Here is a 12420-nt window from a genome sequence, read left to right as displayed (position 1 = left end):
TTCTCCTTATTCATCTTATATGCCTATTACCCAGCACAATGCCTGACATACAGAAGGCACTTAAACATTTACTGAATGAATGAACTTTTGAGGGCTGTTTTTAAACATATTAGATTTTTTTCCCCCTCTAGACCTTTCCTAAAAGGTCTCTTTTTTTCTTTCCCTTTCATGGCTTGTCATTGCCTCTCTTCATGCTGGTGTGCCTCACTACACATGTTTGGTGGGGGAAGGTAAAGTAAGTCATTGCTACCAAGCAATCAAATGCCCTGGCCTAGGATGGGGCTGGTGGACAGGCTGGCTGCCAGCCAGGAGCTGGGCATGCACTGTAGAGGTTAGCAGGTCAGAGCTTGAAATCTGAGGCTACAGCAGGTCAGGTGGCTGGAAAAGAACCAGGAAAGCAGGACAGAGAAAGCTGAGAGTCAGAAGTCAGTCAGGAGGACAGAGAAACAGATGAACATATGGTTGACCAATTAAAGAAAAGGCAAGACAGATCAGCATAGCTAAAGTCAGAAGTGTCACAATTTGCCCAGAAAGAGAGCTGTCAAGAGCTTTTCTCCAAAGTCAAAGTTTACAGAAGCAGTTTAAAAAGTTCCAAGATGCTCTCTGGGGAATACTTAATCTTCTTAAAGGGATCTGGTCCAAGAAGCCCTTTACAGCTGCCCTTTTTTCTTTCTTTCTGGAGGGCCTAGAAGAAACATAAGTAACCTTGTACTATGGAAATTTTGCCCACCATTCCTGGTAGTGGTGGTGAGGTTGGAGGAGAAGAGAAAAATTTACTCAAGACATCTTTACGAAATAACCAGGCTATATTTTCCACTATATATTGCCACACCTAAACAGGCTTTGTTAATTACAATGTGGCATTATATAAAGTAGATCACTTTTGTAGAGGTCTCAGAGAAAAGCAGGATATACTTCTTTTATGTTATACTACTTATTCATCTCTCATGTGGGGGTTCACCTCTGAGAAGGCTTTCCTAAACTCTATGACAATATTTATCACTGAATTAAAATTTTACCTTCCGCTATACTATAACTTCCTTCATATTGACCATCACGTCTTACTCATCTTCATATATGCAGTGCCTAACATAGTCTGTGGCGCATAGTAAAGAAGAAAATGTTGCTCATACTGAACAGAAAAAATACCAGTTCTGAGTCAGGTTTGGGGGTAAGGGATTCTTTAGGAGCTGTGTATCCTTGGGAAAGTAACTAAACCCGTTTCTAATCTCTTAATTTTTTTTTAGTAGACTTTACTTTTTATAGCAGTTTTAGGTTCACAGCAAAACTAGGCAGAAGGTACAGAGATTTCCTACATACTTCCTGCCCCCAGATATGTACAGCCTCCTAATCTCTTAGGAGACCCCAGAGAGCTCACTCACCCCTTCTGCCATGTGAGAACACAGCTAGAAGATGGTCGCCTACACACCAGGAAGTAGGTTCTCACCAGATACCGAAGCTGCCAGAACCTTAATCTTGGACTTCGAGCTTCCACAACTATGAGAAATGAATTTCTGTCATTTATAAACTACCTAGTTTACCGTAGTTTGTTACAGCAGCCTGTACTAAGACAAGCTCTTATTTAGGTTATTCACAATCCCACTTTTACAATATTCTAAGATATCTCTACAATGCTTTTAAATAGCCTACATTATTCTTCAAAGGTATTGATATGGCTTAAAGGAAATAAACAGAATAAAATACTGAGTTACATGTAAAGCATCAGGAAAAAGGCAAATATAAACCAAGGAGAAAAGAACATATATATCTAAGTATCTCAAATTACCTTAACAAATAACCCCCCCCAAAACCCCCAAATCTGCAAATGAAACCAATGTGAATTCACTAGAATTGCTTAAATAAGCATATAATATCTACTACCTCTTAAGGATTAACATATGCTGGATGCTTTATGACTGCTATTTCATCTGATTCTCAGAAAAACCTTTATTTTACAAATGAGGAGTCCGATGCTTAGAAAAATTATCCACTCAAGGTCAATAGCTGTTAAAGAGGCAAATGTGAGATTTGAACTTATGTCTGTCTGACTTCTCAACCATCACATTATGCTGCTCACCTTATGTTAGATTCCAGCTTATGGGGGGAAAAAGAGGATATAGTGAGATAAAATAAAAGATAATACATCAAAATTCCCACACATGTATAGTCACCTAATATCATAAAAGTTAACGCTGCAGTGTAGTGCAAAAATAATGGTCTTTTTGATAAATGGTCTCTGAGCTTCCTTGCAGCAGGGCACACTGGACAGTGCAGTCAAATGATTCACGGTGTCCATAAGATAAAAACAAGCTAATTGTGCTAAGGAAAAACAAAATTATTCTTAGAACTGAGGTCTGAGAGAAATTTCTCCTCCAGATTCTGAGAGAGAGATGTTGTATAACAGTGAATAATCTATGTCCTCGACCGTATTATTATAGTAAATGCCACAATGACACAATGACCTTCTCCCTAGGCTGATGCCATAAAACTGAAGAATATTTCAAAGAGAGTAATTGTGAATCAAGAAGAAGGCAGAGGAAAGCAAAACACTGTAGTGTAGGTGTGCTACTCTGATGATCTGGAAAGAGGTACAGAAATGACTGGTCTAAATATCCTCCAGGCTAACTCCCATAAATAGTGTTTCTCTAAACCAAGCTTCTGATAAGCATACTGTTTGGGACAGGTACCTGTAGTCCAACTATTGTATATTGTTAATAAAATAGTGGGGGATGGGGAACAAGAGATACACCCTTTCATTGGACCTGTCAGTGGAACTGGGGGTTGAACTGACAGCTTCTGAAAAGCTACCAAAGGAAGTTGATACGCAGAGTAACTAATATTATTCATGTCTCTTTTATGAATAAAAGGAAGATCTGTTTTCCCCACAGCATGCTTTAAGCAAACTACTCTACAACCCACACTTCACACTCGTGCAAGGCTTATCTTCTTGAAATACAGACTGGATATATTAGCCACTCACCTCAAAAATTTTCAGTGGCTCCTTCACCTAAACTTTGAAGTTATTACCATGAATATTAAGCCCTTTATGTGGGCCTAATCCTATCTTTCTAGTGTCTCCTTTTATTTCTCCCTGCACACCTTATGATCCAACTATAGCTCAGTGCTTTCCAAACATGTCATATGGTCTCAGACCTTCTCTTGCCTTTGCTTATGTTCTTCAGACCTGGTATTTCTCATAGGGAAAGAAGAAATCAGGTGTCCAGAGTCTGTGGCAATGCCCTCTTGTTTGTCACCCCACTGCTTTTGTGACAGGATTATCTGTTTCTATTATGATTCCTGCCTCCTATAAATTCACCCTCAGCCTTCATGTCACAAGACTGAGCCCAAAATGAAAATGTCCCTGAGAGCATGTGTGCAGAGTTAGTGAATCACTTACCCTACAATATGGCTCCTTCTTTTTTATATCCTCCTGCTGGATCAGCCTCAGGCCCTGGACACCATTCTGCAGGCCTCTCTCATATAAGGCCTGAAGTCTGGGAATTTCTTCTTGTTCAACAGCTACTATAAGCTTCAAAAAGAAAAAGAGAGATAAAGAATTTGATACAGTTAAACATACCATCAGCTATGAAAGATAAAGTCAATAGGAAATTATTGCAATAAATTATGGCATAACTCAAATTAGGTTGATTTTTTTTTAATTGTTTTTTTCTTCAAGTGTCTACTTCTCCCTTTCTTGATGACCTCGTTTTCCTCCTCCACCAAAAAAGGTTCTTTTAAGAAAACTACATTATAACAAAATTTCTCCAAAGGTAAGATGTAGCCTCAGTTTTCACTTCTGATATCACAGTCGTTACATGCACCTTGGTCATAAGCAACTGTTATCACTACCACTCCCTCAATCTCAGGGAAGAGTGGACCATGGTTGCTTAGTCTTTATGTTAAAAACAAAACAAAACAAAACAAAACAAAACAAAACAAAACAGAATGGTCTTCTTGCTTCTATAAGAGAATGTAAAACACCAGTACCTCAGAAAGAAGGCCAGCATTCAATATAATGGGATATCACTAACAGAAAACTATTTTATCTCCTGGAATAAAATACATTACACAATATTTACTAACGCTTTCCATTTCAGAGGGAAAAGAAAAGGTAAATTTATCAACTTTACTGATTAATTTCTGGGCAAAGTATCTATTTGAGATAGTTTCTTTCATGCTTAACAGCTCCCAGCAAAGGAAAGCGCAGATGTGTATACACAAGTAAATTAAAATTTACAAAGAACCATTTCATAGAAAGGAGTCAACAGAATTTCATAACACTTTTAATCAAGGTGGAAAGGTTATTTAAATCAACAAATAATTAACCTTAAAAATCAAAATGCAATCAGAGGACACTATCAAGAAAGTAAAAACACAATCCACTAAATGGGAGAAAATATTTGCAAATTATTGGTGTCCAGGGCCTGAGGCTGATCCAGCAGGAGGATATAAATACACAGATACTAGCTATCTATAATATATAAAGAATTCTTATAACTCAACCATAAAAACTGTAAATACAGTTTTATATCTTGCTTTTTTTCAATTAACATCATGTCAGGACCTTTTTCCCATATCATCAAAAAAAAATCTTCAGAGCATTTTTTAATGGTGACAATAAACTTTTATTCTTCAAAAAGTTACATGGAGAAGACTTATAAGGGAATATTATGAATAACTATATGCCAGCAAATTAAATAATCTATATGAAATGGACAAAGTCATAGAAAGACACAAACTTCTGAAACTGACTCAAGAAGAAAAAGAAAATCTGAATAGACCTATAACAAGTAAAGAGATTGAATTAGTAACTTGAAAATTTCCCACAAAGAAAAGCTTTAAGGACTTTACTCATGAATGCTACCATACGTTTAAATAAGAGTTAATACCAATTCTTTATACACTCTTCCAAAAAACAGAAGAGGAGGGAGCACTTCCTAACTAATTCAAAAACCTGATGCAAAAACTTGAAAATACTAGAAAACTGAGTGTAGTGATATAAAAAAAGGATTATATAGTGTGATCAGGTGGAATTTATTGCAGGAATGCAAGATCAATTTAACATCCAAGAGTCAATTAATGTAATATATCACAAAATAGAATAAAGGACAAAAACTACATGATTGCCTCAAAAGAAACAAAGAAGGCATTTGAGAAAATTCAACACCCTTTCATGATTAAAAAGCACTCAACAAACTAAGAATAGAAAGGAACTTCTTCAATCTGATCGAGGTAATCTACAAAAAACCCACAACTAGCTTCATACTTAATAGTGACAGTGAATGCTTTCTCCCCATAATCAAGAAAGACACAAGGATGTCTACTTTCACCACTTCTATTCAACATTATATTAAAGAGTCTACCCAGGGAAATTAGGCATGAAAAAAAATATAAAAAGTATCCAAATTGAAAAAGAAGTAAAACTATCTTATTTGCAGAATACATGATCCTGCATATAAAAATCCTAAGGAATCCACACACCAAAAAGAAAAAAGAACTGTTAAACTAATAAATAACTTCAGCAAGGTTGCAGGATAAAAGGTCAATATATAAAAATCAATTATATTCTACATATTAACAATGAATAATCCAAAATTAAATTAAAAAACAATTCCCTCACAAAAACATCAAAAAGAATACAATTTAAGAATAAATTTAACAAATAAAGAATAAATTTAACAAAAGAAATGCAATATCTATACACTGAAAAATATGAAACACTGATGAAAGAAATAAAAAAATCTAAGGAAATGGAAAGATTCTCATGTTCACAGTTTGCAAGATTTAATACTGTTAAGGAGGCAACACTCCCCAAATTGATCTGTAGATTCAACACAATCTCTACCAAAACCCCAGCTGCCTTTTTGGAGAAATTGATAAACTGACCCTAAAACTCATATGGAAATGTAAGGGACCCAGAAGAGCCAAAACAATATTGAAAAAAAAGAACAAAGTTGGAGGACTCACAATTCCTAATTTCAAAACATAATAAGAGAGCTACAGTAATCAAGATCATGTGTGTTGGCATAAGGGCAGACATAATAGAATTGAGAATCCTAAACATACCCTATTACATTTACACTCACCTGATTTTTGATAAAGGTGTCAAAACAATGTAGAAAGAGCAGTCTTTTCAACAAATAGTGCTGAAGCAACTGGATATCCACATGCAAAAGCATGAAGTTGAAACCCTTCCTCACGCCATACATCAAAATTAATTAAAAAGTGATCATACACTGGAGTACAGGTGCAGGTCACAGGGTAGGGAGCTCTTGGTGGCAGGGTCTGGTGAAAGGACAGTAAGCTAGCTGTGAAGGTAGTAAGAAGCCCCTGAAGGAGTCCAAGAAGCAGGCCAAGGAAATGGACCAGGAAAATAAGGTATTCAAGCAGAAACAAAAAGAAGAACAGAAGAAATGCAAAGAGCTGAAAGCAAAGGCTGTGGAGAAGGAAATTCCACATTCGAAATTTTAAAATGTGGCAAAAAAAAAAAAAAAAAAAAAAAAAAAAAAGCTTTTCCTTATGCCTGAGGCAATGATGATCCTTAATTTCATTCCTGTTTAAACATCTGGATTCTCTGCCATAACACCTGCTGCCACCTATAGCTAGAATGTAGTGCTGTCTTGGAGCCAGCTGTTTATTTAAGAATAAACTTTTGTTTAAAAAACAAATCATACTGTGGTGCATGTTCTCTTTAGATCTTCTCACTTAACCATTTCTACCTTAGCTGTGAGATCACAATAAACTCAGCCCAGAATCTTGCTGAAGTCTGCTCTTCGGTCTTTGCTCTACCCCAATTTTATATCATTTGGAATAAAATCAGCTAATTTGAGAAAAAAAAAGTCATGATAGATCTAACTGTCAGAGCTAAGGCTATAACAAAACTCAGAAGAAAATGGAGTAATTTTTCATGATCTAAGGATAGATAATGATTTTTTTAGAAATAACTCTAAAAACCCAAGCACCAAAAGAAAAAAGTATAAATTAGACTTCATAAAAATTAAAAACTTCTGTGTTTCAAAGGATATCATCAATAAAGTAAAAAAAGAATATCTACAAAATGGGAGAAAAATTTTAGCGATATTTTTAAAATTACTATTGCTATTACTATTACTTTAATAATAAAAAACATTTTAATATCTTAGCGGTATTTTAGTAAATATTGGTAATAAGGGACTATATCCAGAATATATAAAGAACATGTACAACTCAACAATAAAAAGACAAATAATCCAATTTTTAAAACGGGCAAAAGATTTTAATAGACATTTCTTCAATAAATATAAATGAATGGCCAATAACATGAAAAGATGCTCAACATCATAACAACTAGGGAAATGCAAATCAAAACCATAGTGATATACCACTTCACATCCACTAGGATGGCTAAAATAAAAGAGACATACAATAACAGGTGTTGGCAAGGATGTGGAGATATTAGAATCTTCATTAATTGTGCTTGCTTCAGCTGCACATATACTAGAATCCTCATTAATTGATGGGAATGTAAAATAGTATAGCACTTTGGAAAACAGTTTTGCAGCACCTCAAAATGTTAAACATAGAGTTACCATATGACCCAGCAATTCCATTCTTAGGTATACATCCAAGATAAATGAAAACAGGTCCATACAAAAGCATGTCAATAGCATCATTACTCATAGTAGCCAAAAAGCAGAAACAACCCAAATGTCCATCAACTGATAAATGAATAAACAAAATGTGGTATACCTATACAACATAAAATATAAAAAAGAATGAAAACATGCTAAGTGAAAGAAGCCAGTCATAAAAGACACATATTATATGATTCTATTTACCTAAAATGCCCAGAATAGACAAATCCACAGAAACATACAGTATATTAGTGGTTGCCAGGGGCTGAGGAGAAGTAAGAATAGGAAGTAAAGGGAATGGGGAATGGCTGTTTCTTTTTAGGACAATGAATATGTTCTAGAGTTAGACAGTGGTGATAGCTGCACAATTGTGTGAATATGCTAAAAACTGAATTGTACACTTTAAAAGGGTGAATGGTATGGTATATAAATTATATGTCAATAAAGCTGTTACTTTAAAAATTACATGAAGTTAGTCACACCATCTTTTTTAAGTTCGTTATTCCCTAATATTAGATTGTGTAAATTACATAACAATAAAGAAAGAAAAGCTAGGTATATTTTTTACTTAACATCAGACATCAATATGAAAATGCTAGTTGTAAATAAGTCAAGGCCCTAATAAAATACCATACCTTGCCACATTGCTTGTAGGAAATTCCCTTTTGGTTACAGTACTCATAGATGAGGGCTGCGCCTTGTACACATAATTTAGCTTTCAGAGATTCAGGTTTATAATAAATTCCACTATGTATGACACCACTGTTATGTCCAGTCTGGTGAATAGCTATCAAACAAGAGAAACGGGATAAGAGAAAGTACACGACTCACACAAAACCTAAGAAGTGGGAGAACAAACATAGTTGAAGCTCTCAGAGACCAAATTATTTACAAGTCTTACAGTCAGAGCACAAGGTAACTTCCTTTAGCAGCCATCCTTGGTGTCTGTCACATCTCTTCAGCCAATTTCTAATTTCAGTTACAATTTTGGTGCACACACTCACCTCACACTACCAGCAAACCACTTTAAGGGCCCACTATAGCCCCATTCTGCCCCAGGACCTTTTCTAATGTGGAGAAGGGAATTCAATACCCCTAGAGGCAATCCTCAACCAGTAAGGAAACGCTCTTCCGAGGTCCCAGTGGAATCAAACCTACAACAGCAACTTTGATAATGTACCCTCATGTGGCTTTTCCTCCTTTCTTGTTTGCTCTATTTACCCCCTCACCCCTGTTTCCTACATAACCTCTCAAATAAATAATCTATACCCAGGTCCTAGTCCCAGGCTCTGCTTTACGGAGAACTCAACCTAAGGTACTAAGAGTGACATTCAGCATGACAGACACAGAATTGACAAAATGAGCAGGTGCTCAGGTTACACCAGAAGAGCAACACTGATAACATACATACCTAAATCCTTCTCCTTTTCCAGAACACCAATGGAAAGTGCTGGATGTCGCAGGATGAGTGCTCTGGCAGAGGCAAGCCCCACAATTCCGCCACCGATAATGACTATATCAAATGAGCTTTAAGATAAAGTCACCTTTAAAGTAATGCATGGTTACAGTAGACCTCATCAAACTTCACATGCATAATTTTTATCATGCATGGATAATTAAACTATTAATTTGTAATCATTAAAAGCAAATATTTATTGGACTTTATTCTATTTGGCTTCATACTCATGAAAAACACCTTTAAAAGTTACATGCATTACTGGTCATTATAATGCACAATCAGCCACACTCAGCAGGCAGGTGGCTAGTTGTCCAAGCTGTTCTACTTCTCCACAGTACTGGGCAGGCTACATCAATGATAATTCCATATTAAGCATCACACTCTTTCTACCACATACTCTTTTAAAATTCAAGTGCAGTATTCTTGAGGATAAGCTAACACATGAAGTCTTTAATATCTTAGTGGGCAAGAATTTTTTTTTCTGTTGAGGGCACGGCCCATGAGAACACCGAAACTTAGGGAAAAAAATGGTCCCCAAATGGATTCAGAACCATAATTTTAGCCATGAAAAACTCTGATTACACAACCATTTCAAAAATTAGAAAGGGCTTGTATTATTTAACCCTGCAATGAAAAGCATACGAGATTGCCTTTAGCACTGACCTTATGGTCAACAAATCTATGTTTTATTAGGAACACGGCCAATCTAGCTTCTTCTACACCCTACCTATGTCACCCCCTCCTGTATTATAGTATTTTGATGCAAATCCTAAACATTATCTGTAAATATTTCAATGTTATTTCTAAAAGGCCTCTTCAAAAACACACACAATACCATTATTCATAGAACAAAATTAACAACAAATGTTTTATATCATCAAATATTCAATGTAAAACTTTTGGAAGAAACACAGGAGAAAATCTTTCAGATGTAGGGCTTGATGAAGAGTTTACACCACAAACATGATCCATAAAAGAAAAAATTGATAAATTGGACTTCATCAAATAAAAACTTTTGCTCTGCAAAACATCCTATTGAGAGGATAAGAAAAACCAACACATTGGGAGAAAAATATTTGCAAACTACGTATCTGACAAAGTACTCCTATCTAGAACATCTATTAAGAACTCTTAAAACAAACTAGCCATTTAGAAAATGAGCAAAAGATATGAACAAACATATCATCAAATAAGATCTACATATGGCAAATAAGCCCATGAAAAGATGTTCAATACGATTAGTCATTAGGGAAATGCAAATTAATGCAATGTGATATCACTACACTCTTATCAGAATGGCTAAAATTTAAAAAAAGTGGTAACACCAAAATGAGAATGAAGAAGTACTTCACATATTGCTGGTAGGAATGTAAAATAGTACAGTGACTCTAGAAAAAGAGTATGGGAATTTCTTTAAAAACTAAACATGTGCTTACTGCAGGTCTTAACAACTGCATTTATCTCAAAGAAATGAAAACTTATGTTCATACAAAGACCTGTACATGTTTATACCAGCTTTATTCATAGTCAAAAACTGGAAACAGCCCAGATATCCTTCAACTGGTGAATGGTTAAACAAACTGTGATACATCCATACTACAGAATGCTACTCAACAATTAAAAGGAACCCACTATCTATAAAAGTAACACCTTGGATAGAGCTCAAGGACGTTACGCTGTGTGAAAAAAGCCAATCTCAAAAAATTACATACTATGTGATTGCACTTATACAACATTTTCAAACTGAGAAAATTATAGATCTGGGAAATAGATTAGTGGTTACCAAGGGTAATGGAAGGGTGTAGAGATGGGATATGAATATAACACAGTAGGTAATACAAGGAATATCTTTGTATTGATGGAACATTTCTGTTTAATGGTAGAGGTATTTACACACATTAACACATGATTAAATTGCAATAGAAACACACATGTACAAATGAGTTAATGTAAAACTGATGAAATGTGAACAAGGTCTAAGGATTGTGCCAACATCAATTTCCTGGTTTCAAAATTTACTATAGCTATGTAAAATGTGATCATTGGGGTAGACTGGGTGAAAGGTACATGAGATGTTTTGTTGAAACTTTCTATGAATCTAGTTATTTCAAAATAAAAAGTATGCACAAAACCTTCACTAGTCCTACTTTTCTTCTCTTAAGCTTTCCAAGATAATTGTCTACATACCCCAATAATGAATCACAAATCCCATTCCACTCTAATCGTCTTCCAATCCACCAATACATAGCAGCCAAAGTCAACTTTTGAAACATCATTTTATTAATCCCTCTTCTTAAAAACCCTTTAAAATCCTCCCAAAGCTGTTAGAATAAACTTCAATGTGTAGTTAAAAAAATAATTCCGCTGTGATGTAGCCCCTCTCTTGGTGTCATTCCACACCATCTCTATTCCGCTAAATTCCAGTCACACTCATCTTCCCCACCTTCTAGTTCTAGAAACTGCCAAGAGCTTTACAGCTTTAAAGCCTTGACATAAACCATCCCCCCTCCACAGAAAGCAGAGAAAGACAGCGGTTTCCAGTGTGACCTCCAAACTTCAAATCACACAACACTGAATTCTGCAGGCTTTGATAAGCAACTGAGCTGGTTCTCACAGGGCTAACTATGCAGTGTATGCCAGGAACTGATTTAAGACTGGTTTCAGACCTTCCAAGTAACACCGATACCAGCTAATAAACAGCCTATTTGATTGCTTACTGGTCAAATTAAAAAGTCTTTAATGCTCAAAACAACCACCTTCAGGAGAAATTAGGATCCAATTCACAACTGAGCCTTAAAGGAGCTTAAGATACCCCCCCCACACACACACACAGTTAAATAAGAAGTGGAGGGGTTGTATTCAAAGACAGTTTTAGACCTCTACTCAACATTGCCTCTTATTCTTTTCCTCTCGCCCCAAAACAGCACATAAATCCTGTAGGTGGATCCTGGGATCCGAGGTTGGAGACCAAGCTCCATAGGATCCTGACCTTCTCTCACGCCTGGGACAGGAAGGTACAGCAGGGGCACAGGTGCGGCACGAGGCACCTCTGAAGGAAGGTGCAGCGCAGGCAGCGGGGCAGAGCCAGCAGCTACTCACCTAGTGCTGGCCCTGCGGCTACTCTGGCACAGCGGCCAGGGCCTCCCCAGCACGGTAGCACATGTCATGGAGAAGCCCCCGGGGAAAACCCCGCGGGCCCGTCCGCAGGCACTACACAGGTAACGCAGCGCCGGCACCATCGCCAGCGCTCTGTCCCCTATCTCAGGGCCCAGAGGTGGCCACTTGAGCCGGACACAGCCTGGGCTCTGGCGCTCTCTGGCCCCGCCTCCCACGCAGGGACCAATGAGG

General features: G+C 36.6%; 1 protein-coding gene across 1 annotated transcript in view; it reads right to left on the bottom strand.

Moving 5' to 3' along the window:
* L2HGDH (L-2-hydroxyglutarate dehydrogenase) overlaps window positions 1–12404 on the bottom strand; it is a 33883-nt gene extending 21479 nt beyond the window's left edge. Inside the window, exons 1-4 of the mRNA XM_039865170.1 lie at window positions 12172–12404; window positions 9025–9140; window positions 8249–8400; window positions 3398–3529 (exon numbers count right to left, since the gene is read on the bottom strand). Of these exons, the coding sequence (XP_039721104.1) occupies window positions 3398–3529; window positions 8249–8400; window positions 9025–9140; window positions 12172–12311 (540 nt within the window). The 5' untranslated portion in view covers window positions 12312–12404. The remainder of the gene's footprint in view (window positions 1–3397; window positions 3530–8248; window positions 8401–9024; window positions 9141–12171) is intronic.
* Between the last annotated feature and the right edge of the window lie 16 nt (window positions 12405–12420).

This window comes from Pteropus medius, unplaced genomic scaffold (genome assembly GCF_902729225.1).
Source record: "Pteropus medius unplaced genomic scaffold, Ma_sr-lr_union100, whole genome shotgun sequence".
NCBI classification, from domain to species: Eukaryota; Metazoa; Chordata; class Mammalia; order Chiroptera; family Pteropodidae; genus Pteropus; species Pteropus medius.
This window is presented reverse-complemented; position numbering and strand designations above follow the sequence as displayed.